A 19,850-nucleotide genomic window follows, 5' to 3' on the forward strand; every position below is an offset into this window, starting at 1 on the left:
TTTACACTTGCAAAAATATTCTTCAGTGTCTATTGAGCACTAGACAACCCCAGTGAAGGCTCCTACTTCTGATTCTTAAACTTATTAATTAGATGTCCTTCATCTTGGCTCTATACAAACCAGGTACATAATTTTCAGGGCTCACTGAAAAATGAAAATGCAAAGCTCCTTGTTCAAACATCATTAAGAATTTTAAGACAGGACCTCCCTGATGGCACAGTAGTTAAGAATCCACCTGCCAATGCAGGGAACACGGGTTCGAGCCCTGGTCCGGGAAGATCCCACATGCCGCGGAGAAACTAAGCCCGTGTGCCACAACTACTGAGCCCGAGTACCACAACTACTGAAGCCCGCGTGCGTAGAGCCCATGCTCCGCAACAAGACAAGCCACCACAATGAGAAGCCCACGCACCATGACTAGAGAAAGCCCGTGTGCAGCAACGAAGACCCAACACAGCCAAAAATAGATAAATAAATTTATTTAAAAAAAAAAAGAATTTCAAGACAGTGGCAATATCAGAGCGTTAAACCAAGCCCAAGATTCCTCTGAGCACAGAGCCTGTGTGACTGCACAGGGCACACTCCCATGATGCCAGCTCTGGTGCAAGAGCCCCCAGATCAATCCCATATATCTAATGTTTTAGAGGCTATTCTGATTTAATTCTCAGCCCTCCCTTCTTGGGAAGTGGGACCTCTTCTAGCTCTTTACATAAGCCCTTAATTAGCCCCCAGTCTCTTTTGAAGAACTTTCCTTTTGGGAGCTTTGTAAAATTGTTATGCCTATTCTGTTTGTTTTTTTTTTTTCTTTTTTTGCAGTACGCGGGCCTCTCACTGTTGTGGCCTCTCCCGTTGCAGAGCACAGGCTCCGGACGCGCAGGCTTACCGGCCATGGCTCACGGGCCCAGCCACTCCACGGCATGTGCAATCTTCCCGGACTGGGGCACAAACCCGTGTCCCCTGCATCGGCAGGCAGACTCTCAACCACTGCGCCACCAGGGAAGCCCATGCCTATTCTTTTACTGTTGACATACGTCATGTGAAAAAGCTTGCTCTCTCCCTCTCTCCTCAGCAATAGGGAAAATCTACGTGGATCTGATAACGAGCAGTTTCTATCCTTGTTTTCCAGATACTGAGGGCCGTAATCCCTAACTCTAAACACTAGCAGCTCTTAAGCTCAAGGGGAAAGCAGGGTCAGAGTGGGAAGAGAAGCAGGTAGGAAAATTTTCGGGGTCCAGAGACTAAAAGCAATTAAGTGCAGCTAATGCAGGGGGTCAGGCCGAGGGCAGGTTTGGGAAGAGGCTCTGCAGAAGGGGAAGAAGGTCAAGGGTGGTCCAGAGCTGACTGATAACCCCTCTGACATTCAGGGGCCTGTGACAGCCACTGCAACACCTGAAGCCATGGCCCGTGAGGAGGATGAGCAGAGGAATTGTGTGTGTGCAGGAACTGAGCCACAGGCTATCCCTTCCAGGCCCTGACTTCTGAGGACTGCAAGGGTTTCTTCAGGTGAGAACCTCCTCCCCAGCAGAAACGCCCTCCCAAACTGCCTGCCAGGCAGCCTTTAAGCCCTGGCACATGCCCAAGCTTGTCCAGTTACATCACTCCTGCATCTTGAAGCCTGACTACCCTGTGGCTAGCACGCTGCAAACTGCCAACCTCAACACTTGTATAAACATGAGGCAAAATAACAGAGGGAAGGCTGAGTGCTTGTCCTATGGACACAACCCCTTGGTCAAGGGTGCTCACTACCTGCAAAGCACCAAACTAGTACAGCACCAACTAGGCTCTCCTGACTGATTCTGTGCCCCCCTGGAAATGCTTGAGATGCGTTGTATCCTCTCTACCCCTAGGGACCTCTGGGCACAGCTCAGAGTAGCCCATGTCACCACAGATTTTGTTTGTTTGTTTTTTGTTTTTGGCCACTTGCCTTGCGGGATCTTAGTTCCCCAACCAGGGATTGAACCCCAGGCCCTCGGCGGTGAAAGCGCATAGTCCTAACTGAAACGGTGCACCTCAGATTGGGACTCGAACCCAGCCTAGACCCAGATCGGGACTTGAACCCTCTCGGCCAGGACTCGAACCCGGCCAAAACCTACGGTCTTCCAACTGAGATCACATACCTGGTTTCAGGACTTAATGACGCTCAGGTTCTTGATGTCTCATCACAGAAAGAATTCAGTGAGAGACAAAGCGATAGGTAAGAAATGGATTTATTTAGAGAGAAACGCACTCCCCAGACAGAGTGTGGGCCACCTCAGAAGGTGAGAAAAGGCACCAGGGTCTGGGGTTGTCAGTTTTTATAGGGGTGGGTATTTTCATATGCTAATGAGTGGGAGGAGTATTCAAGCTATTTCTGGAAGGGGCGGAGATTTCCAGGAATTGAGCCACCGCCCACTTTTTGATCCCAGGTGGGCCTGGGAACTGTCATGGCGCCTATGAGTGTGTCATTTAGCTTGCTGATGTGTTACAGTGAGCGTATACTGAGGCTCAAGGTCTAGTGGAACTCGACTTGTCTGCCGTCTTGGACCCATTTGGTTCTAATCAGTTTATGTCATGTCCTTGGGCTATGTCATTCTTTCAAAGGTTGTGCCCTGCCCCCTTCCCTCCTGTTTCATAACCACTGGACTGCCAGGGAATTCTCACCATAGTTTCTTTCTTTTTTTTTTTTTTTGCGGTACGTGGGCCTCTCACTGTTGTGGCCTCTCCCGTTGCGGAGCACAGGCTCCGGACGCACAGGCTCAGCAGCCATGGCTCACGGGCCCAGCCGCTCCGCGGCATGTGGGATCTTCTCGGACCGGGGCACAAACCCGTGTCGCCTGCATCGGCAGGCGGACTCTCAACCACTGCGCCACCAGGGAAGCCCCATAGTTTCTTTTTGACCATTTCATTTCAGCCCCTCACATACCTACCTGCTCGCTGCCATCCCCAACCCTCACAATGTCTCTGTCCTCTCAGGCGAACAGTCAGCAAAAGCACCGGTCTCACGTGCCCCTTTGCTGGAAGCTGGAGGGTCAACAAGGCCCAGCCTGCAGGTTGCAGAAGTGCCTAGATGCTGGCATGAAGAAGGACAGTGAGTTGGCCCCTTTCCATCCCGAGAATCCACTATGTTCCTCCACTGACTATGCTTTGCCCTTGTTCCCACAGCGTATTCTCCACAGGGCAGGCAGAGTAAGCTTTGTGAAACAACTCAGACAATGTCACTATTCTGCTCAAAACCTCCAAGGGCTCCTCCTCTCTCTTATGGTCCATGATCTCATGGGCCAGCTCCTCCATACCACCTCTCAGATTTCACTTCCGACTCTTCCCCTTGCTCAACCCATCCCAGCCACACTGACGTCAATGCCATTCTCAAACACACCAAGCACACTCTTCTCAAGACTGTTGTAACTTGTACTTGCACTTGCCATTGCCTCTACCTGGAATGCTCTTCCCCTAGATATTTATATGGCTTGATTTTACTCTTCCATCTCTCAAATATAGTGCCTGTCACTTAGTAGGTACTTGATAATTGTTGAATTATTTAATGTTTTTTTTCTCTGTGCCAGGCAATAAGGCTCTGCCCCCAAAAGATAATGTAACTCATATTCAACTTAAAGTAACAGAAATCAACTTGTCCAAGTCCACTCGGCTGAAAAGTTGTAGAGTCAGTATTCACCAGACCCTTGCTTTCTCCATGACGTCACACTGCTTTTCAATATGGAGCAGTGGAAAGGAAACTGTAGAAGTCAAAAAATCTTGAATTCAGTCTACATCACGTTAAGTATTTTGTGACCTTGGACCTGTCACTGGAATGTCAGTCTGTTTCTGAAAAATATGGATAATAACACCTGCCCTCTCCACCCACAGGATTGTTTCATTCAGTGAGACTTAACCTCAGAAGCCTTGAAATTATAAAGCTATGCAAACATAAGGTGATGTTTTTGGTATCACAAGCCCTCCCTCTTCAGTGCTCCCCCAGAAGTCAAACATCTCCTTATACTATTCCCACTTTATTGTCCATCCTTTTTTTACTTCCCACAGTGCATTGTTTTTTGCTGCAGTGCCTCACAGGTCAGGGAAAGTGTACAGGAATCCCCTACCACCTGGAGCCCCTGTGACTTCAGCCAAGCCCAAGGAGGCCTCAAGAACTCTCCTCCCTCCCCGCGTCCTTCATTACGCAGTGTCCGAGGGCCCCAGACCAGGGGCTGACAGAGAAAGGTGCTCTCTGCTAGTCTCAATAGTTTTGTCACATCCCTTCCCCAGGCACAATGATCCCATCGGCAGAAGCCCGGGCGTTGCGGTAAGCAAGACAGGCCCAGCGGCGGGCACAGCAAGCATCGATGCAGCTGAGGAGAAAGAGCTAGTCCAGACACTGCTGGGGGCCCAAACTCGCCACATGGGCACCATGTTTGACCAGTTTGTGCAGTTCAGGGTGAGCATTTACAGGATTCAAGCTGAAATATTACCAAAAGGGTGCCCAAGGAGGCTGGCCTCAGGGAGGGGGCTGTGTGCCACACACCAATAGAGGACAGGACTTCTCCAGAACCCCAGCCGAGGCAGACTCCTTAGCCCGGAACCCTTCCAAGATAAAGCTGGAGAGGCCTAAAAGAGATCCCTAGGACCGGGGCTTCTCACCCAGGCTCTGATCTCTGCAGCCTCCAGCTCATCTGTTCATCCATCACCAGCGCTGTCCACCCAGTTCCCTGTACTGCCTCTGCTCACACATTTCGCAGACATCAACACTTTCATGGTACAGCAAATCATCAGGCTCACCAAGGACCTGCCCCTTTCGGTATGTGACCTCCCTTTACCTTTCAGGAAGAAAACACTCCAGTAAATTATAATCCCACCCTCACCACCACCCCCGCCCCAAAAAAAGGTCACTAACCAAACTAACCCATCCCTCAGCCTTTTCAAGTAGCAGGTCTTGAATTCCCAGCTTTTTTAAGTGTCTCAATCAGAACTGGGAGTTCCTCTCCCTCTCTGAAGTTCAGGCTAGAGTCTAAAGAGCAGGTTTCCTGCTCTGGCCCATGGAGGACCAGATCTCCCTTCTCAAGGAAGCAGCTGTAGAAATGTCACATTGCACTCAATGCCACTTTCTGTCTCCAAACACAAAACTTCCTCTGCGGGCTTCTTCGCTACACAGAAGATGGAGTGCATGGTGAGATGGTGCTAGAACAGTAGAGGACATGCATCCCTTCAGTATGGTATGTGGCGAGGTGACCTGAAGGCTCCTAAGCCTGGTGGTGCAGTGGTTAGGAATCCGCCTGCCAATGCAGAGGACACGTGTTCAAGCCCTGGTCCGGGAAGATCCCACATGCCGCGGAGCAACTCAGCCCGTGCGCCACAACTACTGAGCCTGTGCTCTAGAGCCCGAGAGCCACAACTACGAAGTCCGTGTGACACAACTACTGAAGCCCGTGTGCCTGGAACCCACAGTGGGGCTCCAGGAAGAGTTTTTGGAGTTCTCTTCGGCTTCCATAGGACACTGCGCCAACTGCAGCTCCAGGAGCCTGGAGTGTGTGTTCATGGCTGCCATGGCCCTCTTCTCTCCTGGGAAGCATCCCTCAAAGCCCAGAAGCTTTTGTTCCACCACCTCTGCCCAAACTCCCAGCTCCCTGAATCCATCCATCCAGGCCTTTTAGTCTTCAAACCTGTGGAATGGGTCTATCCCAGTCTTGGCTCCCCAGGGCACCATGCAGGCCACCCGCAACCTCCCACCTTGTCCTTCCCCACTCCCTATCTTACAGACCGGCCTGGGATAACCCAGAGAGAGGGGACTGATCAGTTGCAAGAGGAGATAGCGCTGACTCTGCAGAGCTATATCAAAGGCCAGCAGCAAAATCCCCGGGACCGGTACAGTGGGACTGGACACGTGGAGGCTGCGCCAGGGTGGAAAGGAGTTAGGGAGACACTGAACTCAGGATGAGTGCTTTTACTGTCCTTTCCTTTGGGAAACCAGGGCCCCTGGGGGTCTAGTCCTTCCCTCCCACCTCATAGAGTTCCGGCATTCAAATTGCTCCTACTGCTGTTTCATCTCACTTTTCCCAGATTTTTTTTATTCAGGAGAGATGCAAAGTAGTAGCTCACAGGCTCGGTATAATAGCATTCCTGAGATTGATGACATCCATCACCTCACCAATCCAACTCCTCCAGACTAAAACAGACTTTCAAGAATCTTGTTCACTCTCTTTCCTTGGCCCTTCCCCTCCTTCTCCATTGGTCCAATTCCTTTAATTTTTCATTCCCCTTGAAGTTATGGTCATTCAGTTTCATGGCCAACGCCAGCCCCTGGTTCAACAGTCCATGATCTAACCAGGCTCTGAAGTACACTCCACTTCTGTTTTGCTTATTCCTCAATGTGCCAGTTTGGCCAGAAGAGGGTTGCTTTATACCATAGAACACACCCACCTTCTAGAACCTGCTCTAGAAGGCCAGATCCTCGGATTCCACACAGCTGAATATCTGGCAAAGTCTGGGGCTTTCTTCACACTTGGCCCTCTGAGCTCTGGGTTCAAGGAAAACGTCATGGTGAGAGAAGTCAGTGTCAGATAGAGGCCCCACTGGGGACCTTTGGAGTTTTTGACACATTTGTCACATCAGAGCATATTTTCCCTAATGTTCAGACCTAGCTTCACAGAGAGGCAGTTTAGGGGGTCAGGGCCTCAGGACAAGACTCTCAGCTGCCTATCTCTCTTCTCCTTCCCTGGTGACCCCAAAGGTTTCTATATGCGAAGCTGCTGGGCCGGTTGGCTGATCTCCGAAGCATTAACAATGCATGTTGGTACCAAATCGAGAACATCCAGGGGACTGTCCACCATGGTGCCACTGCTCCAGGAGACCTGCAGCTGAGGCCCAGTTCGCCTCCTTCCCCAGACCACCTGGACATGCTGGACTGGAAAGGGGAAAATGCTCGGACCAGAGGCTGGAGCCAGTAAACAGGGAGCCCACTGGTTGCAGTGAATGATCAAAGCAATGTCTGCCTCTTCATGCGGTAATGGGGAGAATGAGGGGTGGCCATGGGGACAAAGTTGTTCTCTGGAAGCACAGATGATGGGGAAGGAGGAAGCCTCAGGGCTAAGAGGTAAAGAAGCTCCGTCTGGGAATAGGTGGGCCCCACTTTCTGGGGTCAAAGATTTAGCCCTTCAGCCCTTCTTTCCCAGCCTTGGGAAACTCTGGGATGGAAAACAGGATGGGAGCTAATGCCATGCAGATTTTTCTGCTCTGAAGAGGAAGAGGCTAGGAGCTTTAATCCATAAGGAAATGAAGGAGGTGGGAGTGAGGGGAGAAAATGCAGCCAGACAGACCCCTTAATTCTTCTCCCTTAGTCCAGAGCCATAAGAGTATGGGAAGATGAAACTGGGGCTGATGGCAGAGGTGGGAGCCTCAAACCACTGCCTCAGCTGCTGCCTCTGCGGCAGCCCCAGTTCTGAGGAGGGCATGTACTGTGCCCACTCTGCTCCTGGGACCTAGAGGTCACCCAGCAAGGTGGGCTCTTGAGAGGGGCCTAGTTCCTGGCCCCAGGGCACCTGACTCAGAGGTTCCAGCTGTTATGGGGGCTGGCTCTGGGACAACCTCAGCCCACAGTGATGCTGAAGCCACAGTGGAATCTGTTGCGCCAGTGATTAAGGAAGGCTCCAAGGGCGAGGGTGACGGGCAGGGGGGGCATCTTCTTCTCCAGCACAGCACCCACACACCAGTTACTATCCACCAAGCCTGTTGGGGAAGAGAATATACACTAGGTTTTCTAACAGGGCTCGCAGAAAGGGGCCAGCAGAGGAAGGCAGAGCTTCCCTCCCACTGTCCCCCACCCCAATCCCTCAGCACCTCCGAATGTCATCTGAATAACCCTCACCTCTAAATACCATGTTGGCCTGGGGCAGAGTCAGGTGGTAACCAAAAGAGAAAGTTGTGTCTTGTAGCCTCGTATTTGCCTCAAACTCCACTCCAACCTGAACCTGAGAACCATGGGCAAGGATGGGAGAGGGATCTGTCTCAGTGAAGACTAGAGGAGTCCTGACAGGGGATCAGCAGAATGGAGGTGCGCATGAAACGTATATGTAGCGAGGGTAGGAAGAATAGTGGGTCAGCAGGGCCTGTGGAGGTTGGGAGGGACTCGTTGCGGCAGGGGATGGGATCAGTAGACTCACCTGTTCATTTGCCTTGTGGTAATAACTTGCATGGGCCCCACCTGATCCCACATTCAAGGTAGCTACCCAGTGTACAGCTGTCAAAACCAAAGTACAACAAAAACACACGCACACACACACAAAAAAAAACCAAAGTACAAGTGAAAAGGAGCGTTACTGTAATAGAACACAGGCCAGGACCCCAGCCAAGTCCAGAATTTCCCTCCCTGTCACTATTCCTCCTCACCCCATACCCGAGTACTTCCCAGCCAGTGTCAAAATGGCCCCCTCTTCGCCTGGCCGCCGGTGATAAACTAGCTCTCCTCCCAACACCAGCCGATGAGTGAGGCTCTGCAGGAAGTGAGCAACCATGATCACTGTGGGGTGGGGAGACATGGAGTCACTCACAGAGACAGGCCCTCTACCTCACCCCCAGCAGCCCCCCACCCCAGCCTGCCCCAGAAAGTTTCTTTTCTAATCCCTGAACTGTACAGACCATGAAGAGGCATACCCAGCATTAGCAAGTGGGCAGCCAAGACAAAAAGAACCCTGTACCAATTCCTCACCCGATTCCCCAATCAGGTCAGGATTTCCTAGGGTCAGAGTGGCTGTGTAGTCATCTCCCCGATACTCGCCATCAAACTGCCACGTCAGGAACTTGGCCTGCTGCGTCTGGGTAGGGAGAGGGAGAAGTAAAATCTCCCTCCCTCTTTATGATCACTGTTGCCTCTGCTCCTCTCCCTGAGCCCCCAGAGCAGGACACTCATGGGGCAGAAAGAGGAAATGCTTCAGTAGATGAAGGCAGGAACCATGGGTCACCTGGAAGACAGCCTTGGCTCGGAGCCGCTCTGCCAAGAGGAGCAGGACCTGGGCGTTGAGGCTGCCACTGCTGTCCATGTCCCCGACCACAGTGGGGAACACCTGTTGAAGAGTGTCCAGAGTAAGACTGAGCTGGGTGGCACCACTCAGTCTAAATCCAAATGTAGGATTTCTTTAACGGTACCCGGCGCCCCCTAGTGGAGCCACAAAGACAAACTCCCAGCTCATCACAAATGTTTCCCCACCCTCTCCCAAGAAACACAGAGGAGGTGCCCTGCCCATTCTTCCTCATAACACACACATTTCCTCCTCCTCTACACCTGGGTCCTAGCTGGGCTTTTAGGGAGATAACCCAGGTGTGTGGAGCCCTCACCTCAGTTGGGCTAAGTTGCCAGTCCCCTGCATAGGCCGCATGGAGGTGATAGCCCGGCAAGCCCAGAGCACTCATGTGCACAGTGTGAGCCACCTAAGGAAAGAGAAGTTAATGGAGGAGAGAGCATCTCTGCTCTATTTCAATCCCCCATCCAACCCTTCATCTTGTCCCCATCCAGCAGGTCTTTTAGGAAACCCAAACATTACAACATATACAGAGGGTCACCAGATTAAAAGCAACGAGTCCCACAGGGAAAGGAAGTAAAGAGAGCCCCCATATTCTCTCTCTTTTGTCCCATATAGCCCGGCTAAGGCTGGAGCACAAAGGAAAGGAGAAGAGGATCCAGAGACAGGCAGGGAGGAATTGAAAGGAGGGGCCAGAAAAGTGGGAGCACCTGGAAATGGCTGCTCAGAACCTTGTTGACAACGAGCTTCACTCCCTCCATCTGTGCTGGGAATACATCTGAAGTGGGTGGAGGGGAGGGGAAGGGAAGGAATAAGCACAGGCAAGGAACCCCTACCCCATGAAGTAGTCTCCCCTTTCAATCCCATAGAAACTGCTTTGGAGGAATTGACCTCCTTTCAAGTCCTGTAACAGGAAGTGCTCCGCTGCACTGAGCACCTGATCCTCCCTGAGGCTGCCCGCCCCAGCTGTGATCTCCCCTTTTCTGCTCCCATCACTGGACACCCACCATTCAAGACCCTCCCCTTCTCTGCCCCTTCAACTTGAGACACCTAGATGCCAAGTTCTCACCTTTGCATAGCCGGTGCAGCTCATCGAAGCTCCCAGGGTTGGGGAGAGGTTCCTCTCGACGGGGGCTCCGGCGGGGCAAAGCCCCCATCGGTGCCAGGCCCAATGTGTTCCCCATTTCAATCCAGAGGTCAGGGGAGGGGCCGGGGTTCGCCTGGGAAAGGACGCTATTGCTCCCTCTACCCCGCACGGGCCCCACCCCCCATTATCCGGCTCCCCAGTCCCAGAAACTTCCACATGGTCCGACGCTAGACCTGGAACAGGAAAAGTGGGGGGAGAGGGCACCGGTGGGGAGCTTGAACCCCAGGCACACTCCCATCCCATCTTTAATCCCTCACCCCCACCTGTCATCCCTGTACCCTCCCCCACTCTCTAATCCTAGCCTCCACTACAGACCTCACCCAGCTTCCTAGCCTTTCTGGTCTTCGTTCCTATGCCTCAAGGTGAGGCTTGCAGTGGAGCAATAACCCTTACCGTCTCATTCCATCATGCTGCCCCTTTCCCCCAGGCACACCCCGGTCATCTTGATGGGGGCAGCCATCTTGAATGATGGCAGAACTGCGGCTTCACGTTGCATTCCCAGCGTAGTCATGAACACCATCTTGGAACCGGGCGAAAAAAAAAGGTTTCAGAGACCCAACCCTCCCTTGATTGGGCTCCGCCCAATCGATTAAAAAAAAAAAAAAAAAAAAAAAAAAAAAGGCTGCCTGGCTGTTGAGCATGGGCCAGTGGGAAAGGAGGACGCAAAGGAGTGGCGGACCTCTCATCATGAGAGCTCCAACCTGGCACTGCAGAGACAGACGGGACTTGTTGGTAGCTGCTTAAGACTTACTCAAGTAGATGGCCTTAGATCGCCCTGCCTTTCCAAGGTCGGGAAAAACCTTTGAGCGTGCAAGACACTAGAGGGAGCATCTTGGAGCTTGAGCCACTGAAGCTCCCTCCACCATATAGCCTAGAGACGCGTTTTGTGAAGGGTGGCGGAGAGAACGACTGTGAAAACTTCTTTCGAACACTGCTTCGGAACACCCCTAGGCGGCCCCCACCCTCCCAGGCCCTGGGGACTCCCCCTCACAGTCCTGAACAGTACACAGTACACCTCCAAATGAGTTCGACGCACAGGTACAGCTCTCCGTAGGCAAATGGACCTACACTTCCCTCCTGGAGGTCTGCACCTCTCAAAGTTGGCGCTCTTGTCGTCTTGGTAGAATGGGAATGGGTGTGAGAATTTGGGGTAGAAGAGCAGGGGCTGCAGCCTTAATTCTAGCAGAACTATTCCCTGAAACAATTGACCCCTGAAGTTAATCCTTCCTTCCCTGGTTCCTTAGGCAGAGTTGGCAAATAAAATCGAGGAATATGGACTCCTGCCCTCAATGCGCTCCACTCCAAAGCTACAGACAAGTCAATGGAGTGCCCTTCAAGAACTAAGTGCTCCACAAGGGAATAGTTGAAGATAGAATAAGATTTCTTAGGCTCTGGTCGCCTCCCCACTAGCTCTCACATCACCACTCCCATCTCCCAGGAATGCTTTACGTATACTTTGAGGGCAAAAGGATGAAAGATACAAATACTTCTGATATCTATTTAGCTGGTTTCACCCAAATACCTTGGGTCTGGGGAATGCACCTCTGCCTTCCCTCACAGTCAGGGCTGGGACAAGGGTCAGGGCCTTGGTCAGAGGGATGCTATGGCTCCTGCTGACTCATATTGGCTGACCACTGCCTAGAACCGGTAAGGTGATCAAATGCCCAGAGACCTTCAACCTTTATCCTTGGTAGAAGCCTCTCATTCACCTCTTTTCCTGCCAGAGCACTCCAATTCAGGGGGAGGGCGGTGGCTGCTTTCTGAATTTGTTTTATTGGGGGTGGGCTGTGCTCACTGATCGGCTCTAGTGTTTTCTCTCCCATCTCATTCATTACACATTAACTCAAAAAGGTACAGAGTCAATCACACCTGGCCTCTGGCCCTAACCTTTATTGTCCTAACCTGCATTCCCCTCACCCCGTCTCTGATTTTATGTCCTTTCTTCTGTTCCCCAATACCTCTCTGCCAAGTTGCAGTGATGGGGGATAGGGTTGGGAGATGAAATATACCCATAATGGGACAAAGATACCAAGGGCTGAGGGCTTGATATGTCAGAGCTTTCCAGAGAAAAAAAAACCTAGGAATCCTGCTTCCTGAAGCGTTCAAATCCAAGGACTACTGGGCCCAGGCCCCAAAGGAATGGATCTTAAATAAGCCTAAAGTATACCCCTTTGGCATCCATTAAGGCCTGCACCCCCTGCCTCCTACCCCATCACCATGAGTCCCCTATGTGCTGTCCTCTCCTCCCTCCATTTCTCTAACTTGTTTACTCCAGTATAGCTCCTGCCCCACTGGACTCCTCCAAAGTACTTGTCACCTGACAGGGGGGTGGGGAAGCATACAGATATATAGCCCCTGCCTCCCTAGCCAGGCCAGGCACAGACGGCAAGGACAGCAACGCTGACTAGGTAAAGTAAGGGAGTAAGAGGTGTGGGCAGCATCCAAAGATTTAACTGTAGAAAGAGAGGGAACCAGGTTGGCGTGGACATGTAGGTAGGGGTCTCTGGGGAGGGGCTGAAGCCCATTCGCTTCAGTGACCTTCCCTGCCCTCACCTGTTCGCAGGCCAGTTTCCCTTCCATTAACACCATGAAGCTGCTTCCAATGACTGTGTTGCTCCTTACCATCTGTAGCCTTGAAGGTGGGTGTGTTATGAAGAGGGGTCCCAAGGAGGAAAAGGTGCTTGGGTCCTAGCTGCCCATCTGTCTGTTCTCCTATGCCCAGGTCTGGCAACCAGAGAGCTTAAAAGAAAAATCATTCCCTCTCTAAAGCCCAGAAAGTGCATCCAAAGACGTGGAGCTGGATACCTGTTTGGGGAGAGAGCTGAGAGCTGAGGCTGAATACTGGCAGAGATGTGGGACTCATTATTGGGGACTCAGCTGAGGATGTGTGTGTGTGTGTGTGTGCGTGCGTGTGTGTGTTTCTGTGTATGTGCAGGGGCTTTGGTTCGGAGACAGGCAGAGCTGCCGAATCTGCAGAGCCTGTTCTCTCAGTACTTCCAGACTGCGACCGACTACGGCAAGGACCTGCTGGAGAAGGCCAAGGGCTCAGAGCTTCCAAACCAGGCCAAGTAAGTCTCAACAAAGGGGGTTCATGGACCAGGGGGCTATGGAGAGAAAGAGGGGAAGCTGGGAGGTCCTACAGAAGACTGAGCTAAGGGGTGGGGGTTAGGGAGCATGAGGTTTAAATTGTAGAGAAAATTCCTTCATCACCCCACAGATCCCATGGACCTCTTGGACAGATAGGGGTAGCAGGAACTGGGCTTTGAATTTCTATCTGTATGGTCTGTTCTATCTCTATCTCTGCCCAGCGGAGGGCTTGCCTCTCCCCCTAGGAGCTTTGCCATGCCAGGATAGACCAGGCACTAGGGTTTGGGGACTTGGGTCTCACCTCCCACTACCAAGAAGGCCCCTACCAGTCCCTCATCCTGACTTCTAATCCCTCACATATCCAGGGCCTACTTTGAGAAGGCACAGGAGCAGCTGACGCCCCTCGTCAAGAAGGCTGGAACTGATCTGATTAACTTCTTGGACAGTATTTTGGACCTCAAAACACAGCCTGTTGCCAAGTGCATTGCCTAGACTGTTGTCTTCCATCCCCAGCTGGCCCCTGGAACACCCACTGGCCAGGCCTAGAGCTCCTCTTCCTACCTACTCCTTGTTTTCTACGATAAATATTGAAGGAATCAAGTTGTGAGCCTGGTATGTTTTGGGGACTGGGAAAAGTAGGGGTAGTGGGGGAAGAGGAGGAGGGAGAACAAAGAGAAATCTGCTTCTAACAGGAGAGGGGTTTTGGTGTGAAGGGGTGGAGAAAGGATTGAAGAGACCAGTGATGGAAATGACAGAGTAGGGGTGCCTGTGACTCTTCTCCAAACCCCAGGGATTTTTCTACAGGCCTGGGAATGGCCCTGCAGGAGAAACTAAAGAGACTTTGCCGTGGACATGGTACCTTGAAAGGCATGAAAGATTCATGAACTGAATCCCTAGACTCCTGAAGGTCACGGGAAATGAGAGCACCCTTCAGAATTTCCTCTATCATACTATGAAGAGGAGAAAGCTTCCCCAAAATGAGTCCAAAGGTGTCACCCAAGGCCCCTCCCTTCCCTTCTGAGCCAGGGGAACACTGTGCTTTCCCCCATCCTGCGATAAAAAACTCCTCTCCCTGAAGGTGCTCTAATCCTTCCATTTGAAACCTCTCACCTAGACCCCCTGTCTGGGAACACCCATTCCAAGCCTGTCCCCCACTATTACCTGGGTGCTATTCATGGAACTGGCCCATGTTCTGGTAGCCATCTTAGAGCCTGGAGCTAGTAGACGTGGTAGCCAGTTAAAGGCCTAACAGGTCTCCAACTTGATGGACATGAGGGACTTGAGAAATTTTGGTAGCTGTGATACCTGGATTAAATCAAAATGGAATGGAGGTCAGGCTGGACTGATGCAGGAGACTTACAATCCCAAAATGGGAAAATGGGCATTTTCCAATAAAAGTTTACTTCCACTTTATATTTAAAAGAGTTACTTCTCTACCCTGACTCATTCGTCATATCTCATCTGAAATCACCTTTTCCCCAGACACCAGAGATAGCTCCAATTTCTTCTGTATATATATATATATATTTTTTAATTTTATATTGGAGTTTTGTTGATTAACAGTGTTGTGTTTCAGGTGTACAGCAGAGCGATTCAGTTGTACATATACATGTATCTGTTCTATTTCAAATTCTTTTCCCATTTAGGTTATTACAGAGTATTGAACAGAGTTCCCTGTGCTATACAGTAGGTCCTTGTTGGTTATCTATTTTAACTATAGCAGTGTGTACATGTCAATCCCAAACTCCCAGTCTATCCCTCCCCCGCTCATCTGTATGCTGACCAGCCTCTTCAGTCTGGGCTTTAAGACCCTTACCACTCGTGACTACTTTCTTCCCCTTTCTTTCTCAGTGTCTATTTATTTTTTCCTCATGTGGCAAAATGTGCAGGGACACAGATCTGTCTGTCACTTGCAAGACGACATTGGACAGGTTAATTAACTTCAAAGAGCCTGAATTTCCTCACAGTTTTAATGAGTGGATCAAATGGTACGACAGGATGGAAAACACATTGAAAAGTGTAAGTCACCATGCAGTACAAAGTATTGCCCAGCATAGGGGGTTGCTAGGGGTAAGCCTGGAGACTCTGGACCCATTTGGACAGGGCTGGGATGGGATTCAGATACTACCAGGGAATCCTGCCTCGAAACAGGACAGGCACTGAGAAGGGGGATTCCTTCACCACTCACCCATGCAATTGGAGGACCTGGCCTCCCGTCTGGACCTGACTTGTTCCCCTTTGCCTTACCCTCCTCCAACCCAGACCTGGCTCCCTCAGGTCCCTCTTGCCCCAGAATCCACTGAAAACACGGTTCCCATAAAACCTTCCATTGGGAGCATCACACAAGCTTTAGTCGCACCATCCCTTCTGCATGTTTGGCTTTTCAGCTATGCTAATGCCCATATGCATGTATATTGCGAGCTGCGCTCACACTGCTCCCTGAAGCCCACTCTGATCTGGACTGGTGACTATTTGGGGTTGGATAGCCAGGCTTCTCCACAACCCAACCTCGTTTCCGTTGTCAGACACAGAGGGCCAAGCTGGGTGCGGAAGCCACTTCTTGGGTTCAAATGTCTCTGAATGTGCCTAGACCCCCAACACATTACTCCCTGCTCCAGCACCCTGCTAGAGAGCCTGGGGATCAAGGGTCTCTTCCTTCCCCCAGTCACAGTCAGCATTCATCCCTCAATCAAGCAGAACAGCTCTGGTCTATTAGACTATGAGTTATGGAAGGTCAGGAACTAAATTTGCCTTGTGATATCTTCAGTATCCAGCCTAGGCTAGTAGAGGCTGAGTAAATGTATGTTAAATGAATGAATGAATAGAGTCCAGTCTGCGGTAACTTTATTGATGTTAGTGCCTTCCGTTTCCATCGTTTAGTGGGAGTTGGGGACGGGGAAACGGAGAAGGGTGGCATAAAGAGGTGAGACTAGAATATAAACATTAATGAAGAGCATCTGAGGTCTTTGACAGGGAGGAGGAACCACTGGTGTCTATTAATGGGGGGCATAGCATCATTACAGGGATAGAGTCAGCTGGCATTAACGGCGGGGAGGCATATGTGATGCCAGCTACGAGGGCTGGGAGGAGAGTGGAAGAAGGAAGTGACCAAGGGCATCTGTTCTAAAGTTATTGTGGCGGTTTCTCATGCTTCAGGGTCTCATAAGTCTCCTGGTTCCGGGTGCTCAGGCCCTGGAGGTGGAAGTCAGAGGACAGTCAGGAGCTTGAGCCCATCACAGGGCCTCCTACCCACCCCCAGAGGCCCTACCCCTTCCAAAGTTCACTCAAAAGCCCACCCTCTTCTGCTGACTTCCTGGGACTGGGGTTGGGAGGCAGGTTCACTCACCGTGTAAATGCCATCTGATTTCTGCAGAGGTAAAAGGGCAAGGCATTAGAGACCCACATCTCCAGGGCCCCTCAGCATCTTCTTCCCTATCCCGGGAGGTATGTGTCCAGGGGTGGCTGGCCCCCTTGGGCTAGAGGGCACTCCCATGGATACTCTGGGGCATGAATGCACATTTGCCCATATGGCTACCAACACACATATACACACAACATACAACACTCTCATGTACGCCTTGTCACTCTACACTTGACTCTTCCTCGTCACCTGTTGAATATTTTGTGATTTGGCTAGGTGGCAGGGTGGGTAGGATGAGGTCGGAGGGGGACCTCTGAAGCTTACAGAGATCAGCACCTGAGTCCCATGCCCCCCAGAGACCGCAGATCCCAAGGCTAAAGCCCCAGAAGGGCTGAGAGACTGAAAAATTGTTGATACCCAGTTGAGGAAGGGTCCATACCTCATAGCTGGCTGTAGCTGCCTTTCGCACCTGCAGCTGGAGTAGGGGAAAGGCCATCAGTAAAGGTGAAGTTAGTGGCCCAACCCCACCTCCAAACGTTGTAGGGGAACCCCTTTTATTCCCTCTCTTTGGAGCCATGCTGCCACCACCCTCCCACTTCTCCTTCCAGCCCTCATCCCACGCTGCCCAGCCTTACCTTGAGTCGGCAGTAGAGCAGGGTGAGGATAATACCATATAAAAACAGGATCGCATCCAGGATATAGCAGAGTTGAGGCTCTCCCAGGGCCGCTGAGGGGACAGAGGGTACCCATGGGGTCAGGGGCAGCAGGAAAGATCTGGTGCTCAGAGGAGAGAAAGAAAGGGCTCTGGGAGGTAGGACGGGACTTGGAGGGGCACTGTCCCAGGGAAGAAACTTCATCTTCCTCTCTAGATTCCTATTTCTCTCACCTCTCCCTCTTCTTCCTCACCCTAGGCTAGGGGTAGGACAGGAAGTGTGAATAGTTCTGTTGTGATGGAACTTATAGGTTCTGAGAGTTGAGAGCTTCCCCCTCAGCCCCCAACCCTCTCTTTTTAGCACTGTGGGTTCTTCAGGCACCACTGAGCATTCCATAGCCCTCAAGGGACCCATCTGAGTTCACTGAGCCAAGACCAAAACCTCGGCCCAGGGGGGTCAAGTGAGTGGAGGCAGTGACAAATTTCAGCAAAGAAACCACAGGGGTGTCTCTGCTAAGTCCTGTGACCTGTTGCTAAGGGCTGGACAGGAAGGATGTGAGCTGAGGAAAGGAGGGAAGGCAATCACTCTATTATGGGTCATCTAGCCTCAGCCACATCACTTTCTGTCCACCCCCCCACCCAACTAAGACACTTAAATATGTAAAAACAAGGTGCCTGCTTTCCTTGGCCTTATAGATACCGATGGCTCTGCACATAAGGCTGAGCAAGTGTCTTAGCCCAGGCTCAAGGGAATGACCACAAGCTGTATGGATTCCGGCTCCGGGTACTCTGCCCTGTTACTCACCCTGGGCCACTGAGAGAGGAAGTCTCGTGCAAGGAAAAAAATCAAATAAAGTCTGAGCTCCAGCCTCTATCTGCTCTGACCCCTATCAGAGGGCTCATGGGCATGTGACATATGGGTGAAGTACGTTTTACTCTGTGACACTCTTTCACACACGGTATTACATAAGTCTCAAAACTACCCCGTGACGGAAACATCATCGCCATTTTGTAGATGATGAAACCAAGGCTCAGAAAAGCTAAGTAATTCATTTAGGGTCATAGCGTGAAGTGCCAGAGCTGGAATTGAAATTCAGGTTTTCTGCGTTCCAGGTTTGTGCCCTCTCTTTTATGCCTCAGTGTCCCTGCTCCCTCATCCCATGGCAGCAGACTGGCCGCTCACTTAGTCCTTCCATCTTCACAGCTGGGCTGGTGGCACTCCATCCCAGTCCATCCCTTTTAACTTCCCCACTTTCCCTTAAGTTTCACTAACCTCTTCCTCCCCGAACCCCAGCTGTAACTATCCCTCTTCAAAACACAGACAACGCAGACAGAGCGAGGAGAGTTTAGAGAACGCCTGGAGCCTCAGAGCTGCAGAGGACTTCCCATTTCTGCCTCCATTTCTCAGCTGACGTTCAGCTCTCTGGAACGGGGCATTGTACGCTGCCCCCACCCTCACATCAACTGTGCCTTAGTGATGACCCACAGAAGCCGCAATCACGTATTTGACTACCCTTGCCTCACTCCTAAACACAAGGACAGGCCCCTGCCTTCCTAAAGGGGGCTTTATGAATATTATTTAACCAGCTAGAGATAGCTCCCAATGGATAAGACCAAAGGCACCCCACAGAAAACGCTGATCATGAGAAACGGAATTTTCCCCCAGACCAGTTTTTCATGTCATACACCCACTCCCCTCCTCTGCCAAACTGAAGACTTACGTGTGTATCAGTCCTGAAAAAGTAAGAAGGGGACAAGAAAGGAGGGAACTACAAGTCCTGCGCCCTGACAGAGACTGGACAGGACCAGCCGCAGGGTCTCTGTGCCCATCCTCCCAGTGCCAGCCTCCCTCTGTCTGTCCCTGCCTCAGCCCTCAGACACATGCCCTTGATTCCCACCCTGGAGCCCAGCTCACTGTCCCTCACCAAACCCTCTTACCTGCTTGTTCAACCAAAAGGATTAAGAGCAAGACCACTGCTGGAAACATCTTGGGCAGGGGCTGAGGGGCCGCGAGCTGGGGATCAGACGCTCTGACAGCACCGTGCAGCTGTGCTCTGCGAGCGGCTCCCGAGCGGCTCCCTGACCACAGCGTTGCCCCCTTCCTGCCACGCCTTCCTCTGAGCTCTGGCCCCTTCCCCTTCCTGCACTAGAGACCGGGCGGCTCCCGGAAGGGCCAACCAAGGGAGCTAGGAGATCCGGTCTCCTACGTCTCCGTCCTTCAGTGACCAAGCCCCTGCTACCGTGGAAAGAGGCAACACCCATGCTTGGGAAAGGCTATCTAAACCCGCCATCTCACTCTAGCCCTGTTCAGAGACAGAGCTCTGATAACTTGCCCCTCAAAATTCCCTAAGACCCCATGATAGCCCTTTTCTCTCCCACCTGGAACTCTGTACCCAGTCTTGATTTGAGGAGTTTACCAATTGGTGTGGGCAGCAAGGTTTGGGCAGGGAGGAAGTAAGGGAAAAAGAAGAAATGGGCAATGGAGAAGTGGAAAGGACAAGGGTCACAAAAGGGGCGGAGATGCACAGGAAAAACTGCTAAGGACTGAGTCTAACAGAGAAGTACAGGGTTAACACTCATGAGTCTCCCATCAAACTGAAAGACAGTAAGATACTGAGAAAG

General features: G+C 51.5%; 4 protein-coding genes across 5 annotated transcripts; 2 read left to right on the forward strand and 2 right to left on the reverse strand.

The window, feature by feature from the left end:
• The first annotated feature begins 1,132 nt into the window (after window positions 1-1,132).
• Window positions 1,133-7,673, forward strand: NR1I3 (nuclear receptor subfamily 1 group I member 3). The gene is given in 16 exon segments (XM_022559473.3): window positions 1,133-1,428; window positions 1,431-1,503; window positions 2,953-3,014; window positions 3,017-3,067; window positions 4,240-4,320; window positions 4,323-4,408; window positions 4,632-4,659; window positions 4,662-4,772; window positions 4,990-5,047; window positions 5,049-5,130; window positions 5,394-5,439; window positions 5,442-5,491; window positions 5,493-5,532; window positions 5,712-5,832; window positions 6,698-6,782; window positions 6,784-7,673. Coding segments are annotated over 16 exon segments (1,050 nt in total). The 5' UTR covers window positions 1,133-1,397; the 3' UTR covers window positions 6,829-7,673.
• TOMM40L (translocase of outer mitochondrial membrane 40 like) lies at window positions 6,008-15,923 on the reverse strand. 2 transcript variants are annotated; one of them, XM_022559469.3, is made up of 11 exons: window positions 14,377-15,923; window positions 10,522-10,648; window positions 10,051-10,301; window positions 9,692-9,759; window positions 9,298-9,390; window positions 8,925-9,026; window positions 8,672-8,777; window positions 8,360-8,482; window positions 8,127-8,203; window positions 7,832-7,934; window positions 6,008-7,692 (listed from the first exon to the last, which is right to left on the reverse strand). In XM_022559469.3, exons 3-11 carry the CDS (start codon window positions 10,163-10,165, stop codon window positions 7,553-7,555), a joined length of 927 nt encoding a protein of 308 aa, XP_022415177.2. In that variant the 5' UTR covers window positions 10,166-10,301; window positions 10,522-10,648; window positions 14,377-15,923; the 3' UTR covers window positions 6,008-7,552. The 2 variants fall into 2 exon arrangements, with proteins under 2 accessions (XP_022415177.2, XP_022415178.2); XM_022559470.3 differs by lacking the exon at window positions 8,360-8,482.
• Window positions 12,560-14,356, forward strand: APOA2 (apolipoprotein A2). Its single transcript, XM_022559471.3, has 3 exons — window positions 12,560-12,767; window positions 13,064-13,196; window positions 13,581-14,356. The coding sequence occupies exons 1-3, from the start codon at window positions 12,716-12,718 to the stop codon at window positions 13,705-13,707; spliced, it is 312 nt and encodes a 103-aa protein (XP_022415179.1). The 5' UTR covers window positions 12,560-12,715; the 3' UTR covers window positions 13,708-14,356.
• A 119-nt stretch (window positions 15,924-16,042) lies between the features above and the next one.
• Window positions 16,043-19,230, reverse strand: FCER1G (Fc epsilon receptor Ig). Its single transcript, XM_022559331.3, has 5 exons — window positions 19,167-19,230; window positions 17,212-17,303; window positions 17,016-17,051; window positions 16,562-16,582; window positions 16,043-16,407 (listed from the first exon to the last, which is right to left on the reverse strand). The coding sequence occupies exons 1-5, from the start codon at window positions 19,213-19,215 to the stop codon at window positions 16,345-16,347; spliced, it is 261 nt and encodes an 86-aa protein (XP_022415039.1). The 5' UTR covers window positions 19,216-19,230; the 3' UTR covers window positions 16,043-16,344.
• Between the last annotated feature and the right edge of the window lie 620 nt (window positions 19,231-19,850).

Source organism: Delphinapterus leucas, chromosome 1 (genome assembly GCF_059928025.1).
Source record: "Delphinapterus leucas isolate spDelLeu-1000000601 "Yukka" chromosome 1, BTC_Dleu_Yukka2, whole genome shotgun sequence".
NCBI lineage: Eukaryota > Metazoa > Chordata > Mammalia > Artiodactyla > Monodontidae > Delphinapterus > Delphinapterus leucas.